The sequence below is a fragment of the Falco naumanni genome, chromosome 7, assembly GCF_017639655.2.
Source record: "Falco naumanni isolate bFalNau1 chromosome 7, bFalNau1.pat, whole genome shotgun sequence".
Lineage (NCBI taxonomy): Eukaryota > Metazoa > Chordata > Aves > Falconiformes > Falconidae > Falco > Falco naumanni.
This window is the reverse complement of record NC_054060.1, coordinates 32,738,432-32,757,304: the sequence shown is the minus strand read 5'-3', so window position 1 is coordinate 32,757,304 and position 18,873 is coordinate 32,738,432. Positions and strand designations below refer to the sequence as shown.

The following is an 18,873-nucleotide window of genomic DNA, read 5'->3' as shown; positions in this document are numbered from 1 at the left end:
TGGGGCTCAAGGTAAATAACCAGAAAACTGATATGATTCCTTCTTCAAGCCTAGATTTTAAAGGATTGCAGGTGATCTAATCCAGTCAGTGACCTGTGGCATCCCTCAAAGTGCATTTTATAGATCGTAAACTAAAGTTCAGGGCAGTGACAAAATTGTAAGTTGAAAACCTGTGGTACTGTTGCATAAAGCATCCAATGTACATTCTGGATTTTGTACGTCCTTTTTCCCTCAGAATATCGTGTGGTACCTGGTATGGGTGCCTGCTGAGCATCAGCCTTCTGTATCACATTGCGCAGACACCAGAGGGTTCTGAGGATCTTCTGTTCTTAAATGTAACTTAACAATGTAAAGAATGTTACTTCCAAATTTATTAGAATTTCTAAAAAAAAAAAAAATTGATTCATAATTGTATTTGCTTTTCAGACACTTGTGACTACCTGCTGGAACCAAAGCAGTCCAGACTGCTTTGTCTAGTTCTGCTAAGCACCACCGCCTCATCCCTGCAATGCAGATTTTTCCATATTTTCCCTTTTTTTCCACCTTCTTGCCAGTTTGGTGGGGTTTTTTTTGATGGATGGTTGGTTGGTTTGGGGTTTTTTGTTTGGTTTAGTGTTTTTGGTAGCTTGTGTCTCTAGGGGCCAGGCATATTCTAGGCAGAATTCTCATTAAGAGGAGAGTGCCTCTTCCTGCTGCATATCCACACTGAAGAGTTGGAATGTACCACCTGAGAGCCCTAAATTGCCATTTCCACTTTGGCAGTCTACCTTTGATCTTTCACCAGTTCCAGTTTCCAGTTGTATAGATCCACCTATTGTCAGCCCATCTGGGGACCAAGCCAGAATGTGGTACTTTTTCTTTTGTGTAAGATTCTCATGTGGTGAATCTGCTGTGTCGCGTGCATTGCAAGCAGGATATGGTCTTGATAGCAAGTATTATTAAATACAGTCTCGGATCTCTTGGACACTAACACACTCCTCACCAGTCTATTGAAATTGTTGTGCCAGAACAGTCTTTCTCACAGCCTGTGTAGGATTTGTAAACATGCTAGGATCTGGCTGAAGCAGCTTTGTATTGTGTATTATGATTTGTATGCACTTTTACAAACTTACAGTAATTGCTGTTGCCTTCATTGTAAAGAGCAAAAAATAAACACACACAATAAACCCTCTTAATGGGCACTGATCCCACTGGCGCTGGCCTTGAGTAACTGAATAAAAGCAGATGGTAGCAAGCTGACTAGGCTGACCTGCTTTCCCCTTTCATGCAAACATCGCTTATATAAGTGGGGGGGACACACAAAAAATTAATGGGCTTGGGCAAGCCACCTAAGGACAGAGACTCCCCATGTACTTAATGCTTACATCAGCCCGAGGGCTGTTTCCAGTTAGCTCTTCTCTGGAGGGAGGTTTCTCGCAAATTAGTGGTTCCACAGCTATGGGCCCATGGTTTAATAAGAAAGAACTGATGTGCATCTAGAAAGTAAGTCTGCTTAGCTGTTCTGTGGCCTGTGTGTTGTGGTAGGTCATGGAAAATGATCGGAATAGTCTCTCCTGAACGTGCTACTCGTTTACATGCATATAATTGAGTCTGAAATCCCTTTATACATCATCTTCTGTCACAGTGTTGTAAAGAGGCATTCAATTTTGATGCTCTTGTACTACTTTAATTCACATGCTTATTTGTTAGCAGTGATAGCAAAAGAATTTAAATTGAGATTCCAAGGTATTCTAAAAGATGTGCCTCAGTATGTCACTGCAACAAGATATGTTGTAAGAAATAGCATTGTCTTTTTCTTACTCAGCGGAGTATTTGGTTGGAGTTACTACCTCCATGAGTATACTACAGCCTGTGCCAGAGATTACAGCTTGCAAAGGCAGTTTCCCGAATAAGATACTTTTACACTCCTCAGTCACTAGCTTTTCCAGCCTGGTGCATCAGTGCCAGCTAAGGCTGGAGTCAGGAACCATTCCAGCTGTCTCAGGTAGACCTGCTGCCGACTCTGGATTAATTCAGTCAGCAGATGCACTGTAGAATCTTCTAGGGTGACCATCCTTACTGGGCTTAACAGTCATCTAAGTAGGCCTCTTATCTCACATTTCTTTTTTAGTGTGAAAGTTGTGTTTCTTTTATGAAAGACATCAGTGTCAGACCGGGAAGTCTTGATGCCTTTGGGTGCTGGCAACACATTGCATGGATACTGAATGCTGACAAGTGAAGACAGGGAGTATTACAAACACATATTTCAACTTGGAGAAACATATATAGCACTGTGATAGGAGAAATACAGGTTTTCTGTCTTCAGTATGTGCCGAGTTTGTTTTATTTTTATGTTTGGCAGGGAAGGCAGATGTTGCCCTTTATCATTCAGTGGCTTGTGCATGTCTGAGAGCAATGCAGCAGAAGGGACAGCTTCTGCTTTCCCTGCTGCGTTGGTTTTGGTGATCCTTGGGCAGAGGCAGCTGGACTCCCTTCAGCTTTACCTGTTGTTAAAGAGCTCTCAATTCATCTTTTTTAAGCGCTATATAAAAACGGGAAGGAGCCAGCTGTTTGTCTGGGGAGTGAGAAGAGAAATTACTAGAAGGAGAGTGTATACGCCAGATGGGGAGGTAGCTTAATGTGAGTGATGAATAACCCAGAGATTCTGACTGTCTGCCCCCAAACCTTTTTATAAAAGAGATGGGGAATTTACAAAAGCTGTCATTCTCAGCTGTTAAACATTTTTCTTTTTTAATGCTTTGCACTGCTAGCAGAGGCGAAGCATAGCTGTAAAGTTATTAATAAAACCTAACTGGCCAATAAAGATGGATATTTAGATGATTGGTGTCCACAGTCAAATTGTGATGTTATTTTTTAAATTTTACTGCTTATTATATTGTGAAATGGCTTGACTTACAGGCAGTTTTCACAGTCATGAACTGTGTCATTACTAGGTACTTTATTTGCATATTTTTCTAGATACTTTAGGAATAAACAGACCTACTTCATGCAGTGAAGAGAGGCCAGGTTTTTCCAGCACCGCCTTCTCAATACAGTAATACAAAGACTGCCTATAATTAAATATAGATATATGTTTCCAGTGCCCCTGTGATTCGTTTCTTAAGACTAGGAGCCCAGGAAACTTTCAAATAAGGTGACAGCATAGAGTGAATGTTACCTAGGATGTCTTCCAAATGAAGAATACTGTATAAATACTGGTAACGCTGCTCTTTGATAACATGCTGATTTTGAGAAATGCAGTCTGCCAAAGTAGCTTGTTTCTTAAAAACAGGGTATGGACTGGTAAGTGAAGATTAAAATTGTCATGCATGACCTGTTCCTCACTGCTGATGTTGCATATGGGACTGCATTTTGTAATAGCGTTGAATAACGTGCAAATGTAAAACTTTGTTAACATTTTCATCTTCCGTAAAACTAATTTTGAAAGTAAAATACAACAAAATCTCGTCTCTGAAATGTGCAAATGTGCTTTTGGTGACTGTGTTTGCAAGGAACAGTAGTAAATGATGGAGATGGGTTAAATTTTGTGTGTGGACTACTGTGTTCTGTTTTTTATCACAAATGCTGTCATTCAGGATAAAAACCCCTACACCTAGAAAAACTTACTTTAGATTTAGAACCTTTGTATCTGTGTTGTCATTCTCTAATCTAAAACATGGTTTGCTTTTAAAGAAGGAAGAACTGTTTTTAAGCACAGTTCTAAACAACCTGAGTGAAAGTTGTTGAGTGTGACACAAAATATGTAGCAGTTCTGTAGAAAGCGTCCATCCCCCCCCAGTGCTGCTTTGGCGGTGGGGAGGTAAGTGTTTCTTTTTGTGTATGGCATGACTTTGACTTTCTATAAACTCTTTTAATACCAGATAGGCATGTCATTTTACTACAAAATAGTAAATCAACCATATGCGAACAGTGAAAATGTGTATCTCATATTTGCTGAATCTGGTAGAATTGCATTTATGTTTTGGCTCAGAATTATGCAATCAAAACAAGTTAGACTTAATATGGGATGATCTGCTGACCCTCATCCTAACTCAGGTTGTTACAGTAAAGTAATAATCTCAGGTTTCATATTGTGGCCTTGTTTTGTGCACTGTACATATTGCAAGAGTTAGGCAGAGCTGTGTGTGTTTGAGGACAATATAACAGCTGCAGTTTCTGTCCTTCTCAGGCCATTGTATCTTCAGTAGAAGTAAAAAGCATGGAATTTGCTGGCAGTTGCTTAAAGATTTCTGGGTGTTTGGGTGGTGGGTTTTTTTGTTGGTGTTTTTTTTTATTTTGTTTTTATAATCCTAAAATCATAATTACAGATCTTGAGAAAATTGTTTTATTTACTTAACAGCTGCCATTGTGCCCTGTTACATAAGTCAAAATTATAAATGGGAAATATTTACTAGTTTGAGTTACAGTGTAAATACATGATTAACTTCTTACAGCGCATGTTGCTTATTTCAATAATTGGACCCACTCCTAGAGACAGGCAAGCAGGGAGATTACACAGGGAGTGCTGAAGATGAAGCTTCCTTCCTGATTAAAAAAAGAAAGAGAGAGAGAAAAAAAATGAAAGGGGGGAGCAGTTTCCTGTTGGAGCCCTCACTTTAAGGGAGGCTGGGCACCCTGCCTCCTCCTGCTCCAGCTGGCCTTTACATGCTGTCCTTTGTGGAGGCGTTCGCTGACGAATGATGTCCAAAACCATATTTACAAGAGCAGTTGGAGTTTGTCTGTACAGGCAGACCTGAGATTTAAAGAGGTTTTTGCTCCTTTCTCATCTGCTTTTAAATGCAAGGCCACAATAGCCCGTATCTCTGATGTTAAGGCTTGATAAAGGCTGTTCTGTTTCTAAGGTGCCTAATCTTGTAGAAACAGCCTAATGAAAAGATTCAAACCAAAATTTCAGCTCTATGTAAAAAAATGTTTTCTGACCTCAATATATATGATGTGAAAAAAGAATAATAGCGGCACTGCAGGCAAAATTTCTGCCACGATGTGACAACCTACTCCTTCATCAGAGGTTTCAAGAATTTGGCTGTGCTTTTGGAAATAAGCCTCATGATTCTGCCAGAGAGATATTTTAGCTCAGACAGCATGCAGCACACAACGGCTTTGTTGGAGTGTTGGCTCTGTGCTCATGGCAGGAAACCGAAGTAAAACCTTACTTTTCTACCTACGATATATGGTGGTTGTTTTGAATTCAGCAGACTGTGTTTTAGTCTTTTTTTTTCTTTTTCTTTTTTTTAAGTAAAACCATGCTCACAGGCTTGAGAACCACTGCAGCTAAAAGCTAGAACCACTTAGGATGACAATTAGAGCCTGACTCTATACTTCATTAATTCAGTATGGGTTTTTTGCTTTCTTTAGGGACAAACTCCCTTGCTCCGTCTGACCAGTGTGGGCTGTTAAATGAGAACCATACGTTCAGTTCTTTAACCCAGCTGCTTTTTGCCAGTCTGCATGGAAAGTGAAGCAGTTGCAGAGAAGAGTAGACTTAATGTGTATCCATCATAGGTCTGGGATGATATGTTCAGGAGATGTTTACATCGTGCAACACTGCTAGCTCAGATGAACTAGCCATCAAGCACCCTCCAGAAGGAGTGAAGCTCAGGGGATATGTGGTGGTGTGCTAAAACTGACAGGTCCCAGGACAATGTGATTTCAGAAGGTATCCAGGACATCTGCATGTCACTGCACTTTGTAGACATACTTGCTTGGGTATCCAAGTATGTGGCTGTCTTTCAGAGTGTGCCATCCAACCATTCACACTCGTGTAGAGCACTGCAGTGCAGAGCCTGCCAGAGGGAGTATTTTGAAATATATGAAAAGAAAGTTCAGATGTTTTTAGTCTGTGAGTGAAATTGCAGAAGGCCCTTAGAGGTCTGACTTATTGTGCAATCTCTGTAAGTAATTTGTAATCAAAATACCTTTGCACATGTCACTTTCATATTTCCTGTAATAAAACAGCAAGAGCAATTAAGATTTTGGACCATAATCTTCTACAAGCTTCTAAAATGAATGGGTTGGGGATTTCTTGAGTTATGCTTAAATAGCCAATTTTAAAATTTTAGATTGCTTAAAAATAAGTTTGGTAATAGCTATTTTAATAGATTTTTAACTGTAGCCTAACAATCAAAACTCTTACGTGGTGACCCAATTGATCTGCGGTTTACTTATGAAAAAAATGAAGTAAAACAACAGAAGAACTTTCCACAAAACTGGAAGACGTCTGTACTTTGGTAACCCAGCATGTGACCTACTGGGCTTTATGCATTTCAAATCAAAAAGAATCAGTACATATACTGCCATATGCATGCAAATGTGTCTAATGACATACTGTGTGCTCTGTATCTGTGATGTTGTTCTGGCAAGGTTCAGAAAGTTGTCTGTGGTCTTGGCATTCTTCAGGAAACATTAGATTAATATAGCTGCCGGTGTCATACAGGTTTTGTTCTTGTTTAAGTAGGTGTGTGAAGGCTGGTGCTACATAAATTAATTATACGGAAGACTTTGGAGGAAGAGGGGGCTTGTAAACGAGACTGAAATTAATGAATATAAGAATTAGAAATCAAAACTTTATGTTTAGTCTGAGGAGAAACAATTCCTTAAACCATAACCACATGGCTGTTTCTTGTTTGCATCAACTCTGGTTGACTGTTATTGTCTTTGTTAATTCTCTGGGGCAGTGGCCTGACTTTGTTGAATGAGCCAATTGTTTTCCTTTGTGTTGCCCATCAAGTAAGTCCCCATCTGGTTTGTATCAGACTGTTTTCACAGCCAACAACTGCTGCCTTTTCTATATCCTGACACTTAAGGGCCCCATGCTATCAAAGCATTGCTGTGATAGCCTGTCTGGCTGGGCCCATACAGCTGTGCCTTGCAGCTTGAAGCTATTACCCAAGTAATGGTAACTTAGAACTTGAACTGGCTCTTATTCCCATTGGTGTCGTGTGTACAGTGAACAGAATGCATTTTTGTTGAACTCAGTGTTCAACAAAAAATTCTTTAAAACTCTCAGTTTATATGATTGGTTAGTTTTTATTTTTCTGCAGCTTCCTGTATTTAGAGGCAGTTTTGTGTTCGGAACATTAATGAGTACAAGACAAGCAATATTTGTTTAAGGCACTATTGTTATTACTTACTTTTATGGTACATTAAAGCTCAATAAGTGAAAATTAAACAAGCAAATGATTCTTAATGAGGATTTTTCTTATCAGATTTAGAATACGTTTCCAGGAAACTTTCTATGCATGATAAACATAGACTGTGTAAATAATGCTACACCTTGGCTACTACACTACTCGCTTTCCAAGTGGCTGTCTTAAAAATACACAGCCATGGACAATAAGTCTGTGTTATCCTGTTCATTTCTCCTCTGAAGGAATAGGGAAGGATTGGATAACTCTGTAACCTGGGCAATAAAACTGTGTTACAGTTTGCATTACAGAATCACTGAGAGTCCTCAGGCATGGTCCAGGCCCCTTTCTGCCAGGCTTCCTACATGGGTAGGAGACAGTCCTGTTCTGAGAGACCTTGCAAACATGTACATTCCCTCCCTCCAAGATCTAAAAAACCCCAGCATTGCATCAAGTAACAGTGACATTCAAATGTTGTCTTGTGTAAAGAAAGACAATCTTTAAGCATTTGTTCTCTTCTGCTCTTGTTTAGGCCACGGAACTCTCAGTGACAGAGTAATGATGAGGGGAAACATATTCCCCAACTTGTATGTGTGTTGAATTTTAAGTGTATTCTGGACTCAGTTCTTTTACGATATTTGAGAGAGGTAGAGAAAGAAAATAATGGATAATATTTTTTATATTTCTGGTCTTAATGTGAGTGTGTGCAAGAAACTGCTAGAAAGCAGATTGATTTATCTAATACTTGCAGAGTACGTGTTCTTGGACTTGAGAGTGCATGTGTATGTATGTAATGTGAATGAATTTGCTTCAGGTAAAATACTGGGGAGCCAGTAAATTCCGTGACACACATGAGATAAGATTTTTCTTTTGCCTTTTTGCTTTTCCTACTGATACACGCAGAAGTCATTGCAGCAGATTAGGATTGTGCTAAATAATTGGGTTTATGACATTGTCGGGTATATATGGAGGGTTTGTAAAAGCTGCTTTCTTAAGGAGCTTTCCATAATTGCTCTTCCTATGAACCTCATACAGCTCCTAAATTCAGGAGTTGCAGGGTGTGCTTTAAGAGTGTTGAACAGACCCAGCCGTCTGTGCCATTCACCTGCAGAAATCGTGTCCCATCAACACGCAGTAGCCCACACCTCTGCAAGGACGCTGCTCCCACATACGCTGACTGGATTTCCAGACACTCTCCTTTGCAGTACAGATTTCCCTGTATTTTGGCCAGGAATATTTAAACCCAGACAACTGATAGATGATTTACATTCAGGCTGCTTACAAGCGTATATTAATAATGCTTGTGGCCCAAAGCAATGAAGGAAGCTATTGATGAACTGAGTGCAAACCAGGTCTGGCACCAACAGATTGAACTGGGAAGAGTGAATGTCAGAGAGCTGCAATGCTTTCTAAAATAAGTTGGCAGTAGATACTAGGAGTAGTCACCATCGGTTCATACAGCCAGTGTTCAAAATTTCAGCTTGTGTATGTGTCTGTGCGCATGGCTTCAGAGGCAAAGAACATCTGCCCAAATGAGAACCTAACATAAACGAGTAATGTTCAGTGTCTTGGAAGGCACTGCTTGACTGCTGCTCAAAGATTCGTGCAGAGCAGCTCTTGGGTTGATAACAGGTGTTGGTTTCACTGTTGCTGCTGTGGAAGTGTTGGTTGTTGCTGGGAGCAGTGTACGGTGTTTTCCCTGCTTCTTATAGCAATTAGCAGAGATAGAGCTGTGCATCATATTAAAATCAGTAGCGATGTGCTCGAGGGAGAGTTAAGAAGGTGATGTAGTGCACTGAATATGTAGCATAGATGTAATGCAGAGCAGTAAGTTTCTGCAGTTCATTTATTCTGCTGATTTAGAGCTCAGATTCACCCAAGTATTGCAAAGGAATTTCATTTTTACTCTTCCTCCTGTAACAGGCCAAGGTTCTTGGATTGTTTATTGTTTGGGTTTTTTTACAAGGAGGAATGCATATCTCTATTGCACAAAGTTTAAACATTTAAGTTTTTAAAAAATTTTAAAAATGCACAGGATAAAAACATATCTTTACTCAGACATTTGCATGTTTCTATTCCAGACATGAAATTGTAGAGGCAGTGTTACTTGTCATCACACTGGACACTCATTTCAAGAGAATGCTTAGACATTCTTTGGCAGGATAGGGTCTGAATGCTTACCTAACAGCGGTCTCCCAGCAGATCTTCCAGTAAAGACATTTAATATTTTCCTTATTTGAACATATACTTACTTATGTAAATGACTACAGTATTCCTTCTGGACTAATAGAAAAATTGCTTGCCTCTCTGAACTTCCTAGAATTGCTTATTCCTAATATATTTTTCAAAGTTAGTTGATGTGCACAAATGGTAAGATCTTTAGTGGCCATCCTCTGCTGTTAAACAAATGGCTCTAAAGGAGGTATTTTTAACAGGTTTGTGGGCATATGTGCTAGAAATGTGTGTAGGGACATCCTAGCATGCATTAGAATGCATCACTTGAAAATGCTAACTGTATACGGCTGGGTTGTTCTGTCTTGTTTTGTTTTTTCCTGGGGAAAACATTCATCATCTCCTTTTTAAAAGGTGTAATTACAAAAATTGAGTAATTGTGCTGTACGTATAAGCATTTTAATATGCCAGGTCTGTGTAATGATAGTACAGTAATAGGAGTCTTGGCAAACTGTTTCCATACGGAGAATCCCGTGACTTTGTGGGTGAAAATCATCAAAACAAATGTGTAAGGTCATGTGAATATTCTAAGTTTTCAGAGTAGAGAAGTACAGCTATTTTGTTTGTGGTCATCCAGAAAAACACTGGGGGGTGTTTTTGCTAACAGGGGGGTTTATGCTAATTATATCTTATTTCATTTTTACTATAAGAATGCATTTAATGACTCCATTATGTGAGAAGAGTGAGTTTGCAATGAGAAAATTCTACCCTGCAGCAGTGCCCTTTAGTCAGTGCAGTACAGAGAATTTTCTGTTTGCTTCCTGATGCCCGTCCCCTAGCTTTCATTCAGATCTGGATGCAGGTTGCTGCCATGGCTGCAGGGGATGTAACCTCCTTGCCCAGGAAATCCTCTTGTCTGTTGGAGGGAAGGCTCATCAAGGCCTCCCCTCACGCTTAAGTGATAGAAAGTAGCTTTTCACTTCTTACACTGGTTCACTGAACATTGTGTACATTCCTAACAATTTTTTTCGCAGTCATGTAGCTGAGGAGTTAATATGGCTGGATAGTGTGCAGGGCTTGGTAAGCATATGCAGTGCAAGCATCGCTGTAGATAACACACTCAGTCTTGACTTGCAACATACTGAACCTGTCTGATAAGTAAAGGTTGTCATATGTCCATCCCGAGTGATATGGACAGCCATGCATCACAGACTGCATAAGGGCAGCATGTTGGAGTAACTGTTGTTGGTAATTAACTGCCTGGGCCAAATCGATCTAAAGGCAAGACTCCAGAGTAACCCAGTATGTGTCCCGTCCAGTACGCTAATTTACAAAAGAATATCACTTGCTCAGGGGATCCCCTCATTGGGACACCCATCGTCATTTTAAGCATGAACTGGAAAGATGTTCATTTTCAAACTCACTGCAACCCTAATTTATGACAAAATATCATTGAATTTGACTGTCCAACTATAATTACTTGTGTAAATTATTTTTTAATTATTTTAAAATAAAAACAGGCCATGTAAGTTTTAAAAATTAAGAAGATGCTTTGATATTTTTTTTTTGGTACTTGCCACTCCCCGTGTAGGCTATGAGTGCTATTATGTCTAGCACTGTGGTACTATGTAGATAAGCTGGAGGCAGTATTGCTGCAATTAATACTCTTAAGATATGAGGTCTCAGTGGAGCCAGTCCTACTGCTAGGATTGTAGTGAATGATTCTGCATCCTGAGGGAAGTCTGCATAACTTTATCTTAGAAATTAGTGTGAATTCCCACTATCAGTCATTCAAGTTCATTTTTTTTTGGTTGGGTTTTTTTTTTGGGGGGGGTGGTGGTGGTGGACCTTTTTTATTTTGCTTGAGATACTGGCAAAAAAAAATAAATGTCTCTTGGATCCCCAAACCTGAAGGTGTGAATAGCAGACCTGAATATATTATACAAGCGTAATTTTAAAATTACCTTCCTGTCCACTTGCCTGTTAGATTTTGCAGAAAATGAGAAAAAGTTTGCTATGTAGGTGATATTTAGTTTTACTGAGTAAATAAAATATTAATTACACGATTAGATGGCAGTTTTTTAATTATCACTTGTCAGATTCTCCTGATTCCACCAGCTGTTTACCTGGGTTGTCTCTTGTGGATTTAAAGATTACTTCTCCCCCCAGCCTTTGCATGAGATACACGTTTTCCGGGTGCTTTTCAAAGACACTGGACCAGTAATGAACCAACTCCTCCTCCTTTTTTGCTTTGAAATAGAAGCCGCTGCTTCAAGGTTTACTGCAGACTTCTCACTTCAGTTCTCCTGAAGAAAATGGTTGCAGTCAAGAAATGGCAGTGCTTAAAAGTTAAGAATGTTTGTTTCTAGCCAATTCAATTGCGCATCCAAAAATCATGGGCATCTGTATGGAAAAATGAAATTGACTTTTAATACTTCCTCTTAGTATAAATAATTGTTGTAGTTATTTGGAAAGATCATTACGCATCTTTTGGAAGTGATTTGCTGGGAAACAACAGCAGGAGTTGTAGCCAAGAAATGTACTTGTTAAGCAATGATATATTCTACAGAGCAAAATATGCCAGATCTGAAGGAGCAGAGTAGATTTCAGGCACCAAAAGGGAATATTTATTTAGTAAACTCTGCAATCTCATTCCTAGATGTTTTTAGAGCTGCTTTCTGTCTGCCCTTCCCTATTGGTCTCTGTGTTAGGACTTTGAAAAATCTGGTTCTAGTTTATTTTATGTATTTCTAGTTTTCGTTCTGTTTAGTGTTGCTATTGGTGGGAATATAGCATATTTTGGAAAACCACTGAACCTTGAACTCAAACTTGAGAGGAGGAAAGATAATTTTCAAATATTCTCCTTTGAAAAATTTGTTAGCATGCTTAGCCTGTGTCCCACCCTCCTTTACTGACTCCCGATCTGAATTTATTTTCTTTTTGGAAATATTTCTAGCTAGGATATACATTAGGGTTTAAACAAACAAACAAAAAGAAAAGCCTGTGTGTGTGTATGCATGTTTATTTTCTGTGTGCTTGTATGCACAGTTTCTGTAAGTACATTACACCATGGGAGGGTGGAATTTGCCAAGTTTAGGTCAAAACTTGAGCTGAACTCATACTATATAGTTTTCTGTCTCCACTGGTGTCTGTGGTCCACTTACGGAGGTTTATGAGTTGGCTGAAGCCTTTGAGAATGAAACTGTGTTTTTTCAACTCAAGCAGTAGACTCATGCTTTTAAATCCAGACATTTTTGGCTGAAGTCCTACAGATGTCAGTCCGTTTCTGTAAAACAACTGAAGTGTTTTAATTGTGAATCTGGCCCTTTCATGTAACTCAGCCCTAGAAATCTGGCCTAAGTTTGCCTAGAGTCTTTTCTGTTTGTAGTGAAGTTAGGGGCAGTCTAGTTTTGAGTTACAAAACCAGAACAGCATACATTTGCCGAGCATCATGTTCTTGCTTTCTGTATTTCTAGACTAGTGGAAGGCAGCAGTCTGACCTGCAGCCAGGGGCCCTGTGCTTAGGAAAACATTTACACAATGGGAAGAGAGTCCCTACTCTAAAAAACACACATGCTTAAGCATTTTTGCTTTGTTTCTGGCAGAGCAGAGAAAGGACACCTTCTCCACAATACCATAAATATGCCTATGGATTCAGGGTGGCCAGGGCTAGAAGAGTGTGGAGGAGCTATAATTTCTAATGAATGGAGAATAATTTTGTCCAGATGACTGGATTATTTGATAAACTGTTGATGGTCCTGCTTATTCCTGAGAGTATTGTATTCTTTACCATCTCAAGGGCATGTGTGACTAGTGCCTTACTATACCCACTTTCAATTGTATAAGCCATTGAATTCCAGAAGCGTTGAACTATGTAGCCGATATACCATGGTATAGCTAGACATGAATCTGAACTGGAAATACTGTATGTAAGTATAATTAGTACCATGACATTGCTGTGTATTTTCTCCTTGCAGTGTAGCCTTCAGAATTGGTTACATCAAAATACGGATGTTTCCTATCAATATATGTCAGCCCAGCAAGTCTGGAGTAATTTTGGTTTTGCCAAAAATGCTGCTGCTTGGGTTGCTCTCCTTGGTAACTTACCTGTACAACCATCTATGAAAATGACTGAGTTTTTCTTTGCTACTGTACAGATGTCCATGAAGACATGGATCGGACACACATTGGGACAAACACGTATCTCACATCTTTACTTACAGGTAAGAGGCACAGATAAAATGTTTGTACTGATAGCGATGCTGCTACCTTTGGACTTGTAGGTATTCTTCTACTTTATAGTCATTACTGTAAAGAATTTCTGACAACTCTGTTTCCCAGCTAATGATCTTTGTAACTCCATCCCAGATACAAATCTTTTTTTGTAGGGAAAAAGCAAAATGAGGGAATGACACAGGGAGGGGAAAAAAAAGGCACATTCATTGAAGACTTTAAGATGCTGAGTTACAGATCTGCAGGTGCTGTGCTGTCCCTAGTGCTCTGAACACTTGAGATAATGCCATCTGGAGGAAGTTATTTGTTGGGGCAGGACAGTGTTTTAAACTTTGAAGTCAGTAATAAACAAAGTGAAGCAGCTGGAATCTGGCAGAAGAAGAAACAAGCCATTCATATCAACTCATGCTATTAAAAGAATGAGAGCACTGCACTGGAGTTGTTTTTACATATGCTTGGAAGTTTATTCTTGCTCTGTAAGTTAGCTGCTCCGGTTGTTACATTAGAGAGTAGAGGGAGGATTGCTGGGGTGGTGATGTTGTTTGTAAATTTTAGGAAGTAATATGTAGGTAATTACACTAATTACAGTTCTGGTTTTATGCAGAAACAATAACTTAGGTCCTGATCCCTCAAACCCCTCCCTATTTGTTATCTTGAAGATAGCTTCTTTAACTTACAAGATACAGGTCTGGCTAACCTCCGGATAGATTGGAAATAGAAGTTTTATTTCATGTATGAACACTGACTTGAAGGAGTTAAAGCACATGCTTTTTATTTGGCTTAAAAGTCAGACTTGTTTAGTCTTTTTATTTTGCCAAACAGAAAAATGTAAAAAGAAAGATTTAAACATTTTTCTTTGTTCTTATTGTTGCCATATGGTATTAGTAACCAAACCTCCCTTCAGTGTGTTTAATTCCTTTTCCATTTGGCATACTTTCATGATACACTTGTATGTAGCATACCCTCTGTGTGACGGTACCTCTTAGAGAAAAACTCCCTTCACAGGTCACCGGATGGTTGACACACCATTAATTTTTATGTTTCTGTTAAACAAAGATCTGGAAATTTAGTACTGTACATGAATTTGTTATAGATTGCCAAGAACAGGAAAAATCTCTAATCTGAAATCTGACCTTTTCCATCAGTGGGTCACCAAGATGTTTTCAGTCACTGTTCGGTTTCCACCAGTCAAGGAGCCTTACACATTTAGTGAGAGTATCGGTTTTCACAGTTCATATGAATGTATTCTATTAGACGGTGACAATGAATCTGGAAAACTGGAGGTCACCTGAGGTCACACGTTCCATTTATTGGATTTTAACAAGGAAATTTTTTATAAATGCATCTAAGTACATGATTACAAAATCGTACTGAGTACTTCCAGAGCCTCTAAAGAGGGAAGGAAAATGTGTGAAGATTACCTGCCTTCCTACCCTGCACTGCTTTGTAAATGCAGGAATTTTCCATTCCATTTTTATGGCATATCGAAAGATTATAAGCACCATTGTAATTTGCATATTTGTGGTAGTGAAGAGCTCAGTGTTTAAGAGGAAACCACCTTAGTATTAGTTATGAATTGTTCTCTGATGGGGGGAAGAAATAAAATGGAATATTGCGTTGTTAAAGAAGGAGCTGGCCAGGGACTATACAAGCACTATCCCTGATGTACAGCAAAAGGCAGATACAGACATCAGAAAATAACATATATGTGAGCAGGAATACAAGCAGTTAAACCTGTGTGCTTGTATTTGTGTATTTATTCACATACTCATCCCTGTATGTATATATGGATGTATTTTATGCACTGTGCATACACGAGGTTAGATTAAGCAAAATGTAATAATGATAAAGCACATGTGAGAGTAATATAGTAGTTGTATCTTTCAGCCAATGTAGAGTTTCAGGACTAGCAGATTTCTATACTGGAAAGTTAGTCAAGTAGAAGAATCTCCCATGTAGCTGAAATAGTATATCTATCTTTTTTTTTTACAGCTAAAGTGCTGAAAATCTAGGTTCTGTATTTTCTGTGTGCATTTAACAAAGTCAAAGACTTCAGATTTCTGCCTTTTAAAAAAGGGAAATTATTACTTTGGGTATTTTTGAGCTTATCTTTAAGGATATTTGGATAACTCAGGACCTGGTAACTTTTCTGTTGAGCAAGCAGGTGGAATTATTCTTCTAATTTTTCTGTTCTTTTAGCATTTTATATCTATCATAAAATTGAACTATAGTATGTCTGTAAAATATATTAAAGTATGTGTTAGGAAGAATGTAGACTAATATGATACTTTCTTTCAGCACCCCAGAATCAAACATTTGGGAAGTTACTACAGAGCCTTGGGATGAGGGAATATTCTCCCTGCACACACAAACTGCCTTTTTTTTTTTTTTTTTTTTTAAACAAACCTGAGAACAGCTGTTGAAACAGTGACATCATGGAATGTGACATGACTGTGGAAATTATTAACAAAGTCAAGCTTTGAAAGCATCAAACTACATGTAGTGTTGGAGAGTTGCTTTAACGTCTAGGATGATTTACAAAGTTTTCTTGGGCATGACACATTCATGCCTTTACTGTTTGTCAGCTTCACATCTACCCAAATAAACGCTTTGCTTTTGTTCGGTTCCCCTTCTGAATAACCAGGTTTTTATCATGCAAAAATGGCTACAGACTAAACTCATAGAAGTGCTCCTGGAAAAACAAAACACGTATGTTGCTCGCCCATCTTTTTGGTGTTACCATAAATGTGCTTTTGAATCATGTTCAGAAGATGTAGGATTTCTCATGTCATCTTTCCGCTTGTGTGTTAGGTTTGCTCAGGCCCATGCTAACCCAAGCATTGGCAGCTGTGCTTTGTAGAGGAATTTGGGCTGGGGGTGATGAAGGCTGTCCAGCTAGTGAGGATAGTCTAGTGAAACTGTGGACAGTGCTAGCAAAGTGCATAAGCAGCTGTGGTGAGTGGGTGGTGCATTGATTCCCTGGGGACAGAAAAAACGCTCTTGCCCTGCCTTCCTGAACAGCAAGAGGCTTGGCTGGCGCACGTTGCTCCATGTACCGGCTTTACCATCTTTGGCCTCATTCATGTTTGACTTCCTAGGCTGTTGGCTGCTGTTCTAGCATAAAAAACACTAGATGAATTTTTATTTTAGCAGTGGATTTTTGTTGTTTTAATTAGCCATTTGAAGCGTGCTTTGCTACAAGTCAGATGAAAGCAGATTACTACTACAGTGACGTAGTAGATAATTAACTGGGGTGAAATAAAGCCTAACTTCTTGGGTTTATTACAAAAATAGTGTTTTAATTACCTAGTCTATTACAGAGGAAGGGAGAATTGTTGTAGTTTACTGGAATAAGAACAAGCTCCAAGAGAGCCTTTGTTGTTGTACACAGACTCATATATGTTTGTTGTGCTTGTAGCTGCTGCCCTTAAAGTAAGTGTCCCAAGGACAGCTGAAATCTCAAAATGCTCTTGCTGTAGTTGGGTGAATGTTTTATCATTCATGCAATGCCATTTCTCCTGTCCTCCTTCATTCTGTGCCTGTAGCCTGATTCATGTCTTGCTCCTCATGCTCCATAAATTGATTCATCTCGCCTCCTTCCTCTGGCTAAATAAAGTAACTTTTGTCCATGATCTTTCTCCCTTCCCATCTTTGATATCAGTCTGACTACAGGTTGTTTTCTGCCCCTCCAGTGGTTCCCAGACAGGACTTTTCAGCACTGCAGTGATCTTTCCCAGCTGCTAGCAGCCAGCGCTGCTGCAAGCTCTGTGGGACATGGCCCCCTCCCTCGAGGGGCTGCTGGCATGGTGGTGGCTGAGCTGTGCGGGGACTTGTCCCTCTCCTAGGATGTCCCACTTTTTGCAGGGTCAGATCACAAGAATGGGAAGTGGCAAGGTGCCATCTCAGACTTGCTGGAAGATAAACGTTGCTTGTAAAGTCCTGCAAGCCACATTTGCAGGGGGGAGGCTGTGTAAGTTTTCTCTTGAGTCTGTCAAGATGAAAAAAAAAAAAAAGAGATAAACCACAAAGAAGTAGCAAGAAGGACCTTTAATTTAGAGTCAGGGAAATGGGTTAGAGATAGGGAAGAGCTAAAACTTCTCACTTGTGTTTTGGGCAGCTGAAGCACTGATAGGGTGTTTTTCTCTGTAGGACTTGTAGCTTTTTACGCTTGCTTTGCTTTTTATGATTGTATATAGATATGTGGTCTTGAACAACCTGAATGTTTTCTAAGGGTTTGAATCAGACAGGCGTATGCATATAGATGGAATTCAGAAGTACTGTTAGTATCTACAGATGTCAGTTCATTTCTGTGGAAAACAGCAGTATACATGTTTGAAATTGTTCTGGGCCTACTGCGGGTTTTATATATATGGGTGTGTATGTGTGTTCGGTATCTCTGTATGTAAATACAACCCAGTCTATATACGCACAGAAATTCATCCCTTTGTTACCTGATAAACAGAACTCTGATGGCTAAAACAGCACTCTCCAAAATGCCTCAAAGCTGTGGACAGTAAGGGTGCCTGTGTCTTTGTATTTCCATGGAGTGATGCAATATGGAGATGACTTCAATACAGTTTGTTTGTCACAGACAGCAAATAATGTGTTTTGTTCTGCTGTTTTTATTTTTTTAGGAGAGGATGCTGCCCCACATTTAAATTCATGTGTTTCTGCGGCAAAGTTGTCAGTGAAGCTGCCTTCCATGAACACAGATAAAGAAACACAGAGTGTGAGCAGTATACATGGCAATTCAGCTTCTTCAGGGACAGATACGTTTTAAAGCTTACAGCTTTTTATGACACTGTCTGAAGATTTTGTCATGGGTACATTTGTCTGCCTAGTGTGATAGTCTGGGCATTTCATCAAAATACCACTCTTTCAGTACTTTTTATTTGCTACTACTTTTCTTAGAACTTTGTTATGATTATAAATTTAGGCAATGATTCTATTTGTGACTATGTCAAATATTTTCAAGAAAATAAAATGCAATTTTTTCAGAATTGGTTAAGTCAGTAAAGGCCATTTAAATATTTGTTGTGTGTGCAGGTGAATGTGGAGGTGATTGGTATTAAAATTCATGGCAAAAGTCTGTCTCACTGATGGAAAAAAATGCTTGGTTCAATGTAATGTCAGTAGTGTTAAAATGTTGAACCAAAGGGAAATATATTTGAAACCAAAGTTTGTAAAGAAATTGTGTTTCTAGGTGTATTCAGAGCTTGTTCATCCTTAGAAGACTGCTATGACAAGGCAGTAATTCAAAATTGTACATACAGGAGACCACTAGAATTTGTATTCTTATTATGAGGAATTTCTTTTTTTAGAATGACAAGAATTTTTCAGCATT

General features: G+C 39.1%; 1 protein-coding gene across 6 annotated transcripts in view; it reads left to right on the top strand.

Annotated features, from left to right (window-relative positions):
• Positions 1-18,529, top strand: part of KIAA0586 (KIAA0586 ortholog) — a 72,911-nt gene extending 54,382 nt beyond the window's left edge. For 5 of the 6 annotated variants that reach the window (XM_040600101.1, XM_040600106.1, XM_040600105.1 and 2 more), the window contains 2 exons: positions 13,454-13,519; positions 18,164-18,529. In XM_040600101.1, the coding sequence (XP_040456035.1) occupies positions 13,454-13,519; positions 18,164-18,309 (212 nt within the window). In that variant the 3' untranslated portion in view covers positions 18,310-18,529. The other variant, XM_040600104.1, reaches the window with a different exon arrangement.
• Positions 18,530-18,873: the final 344 nt, after the last annotated feature.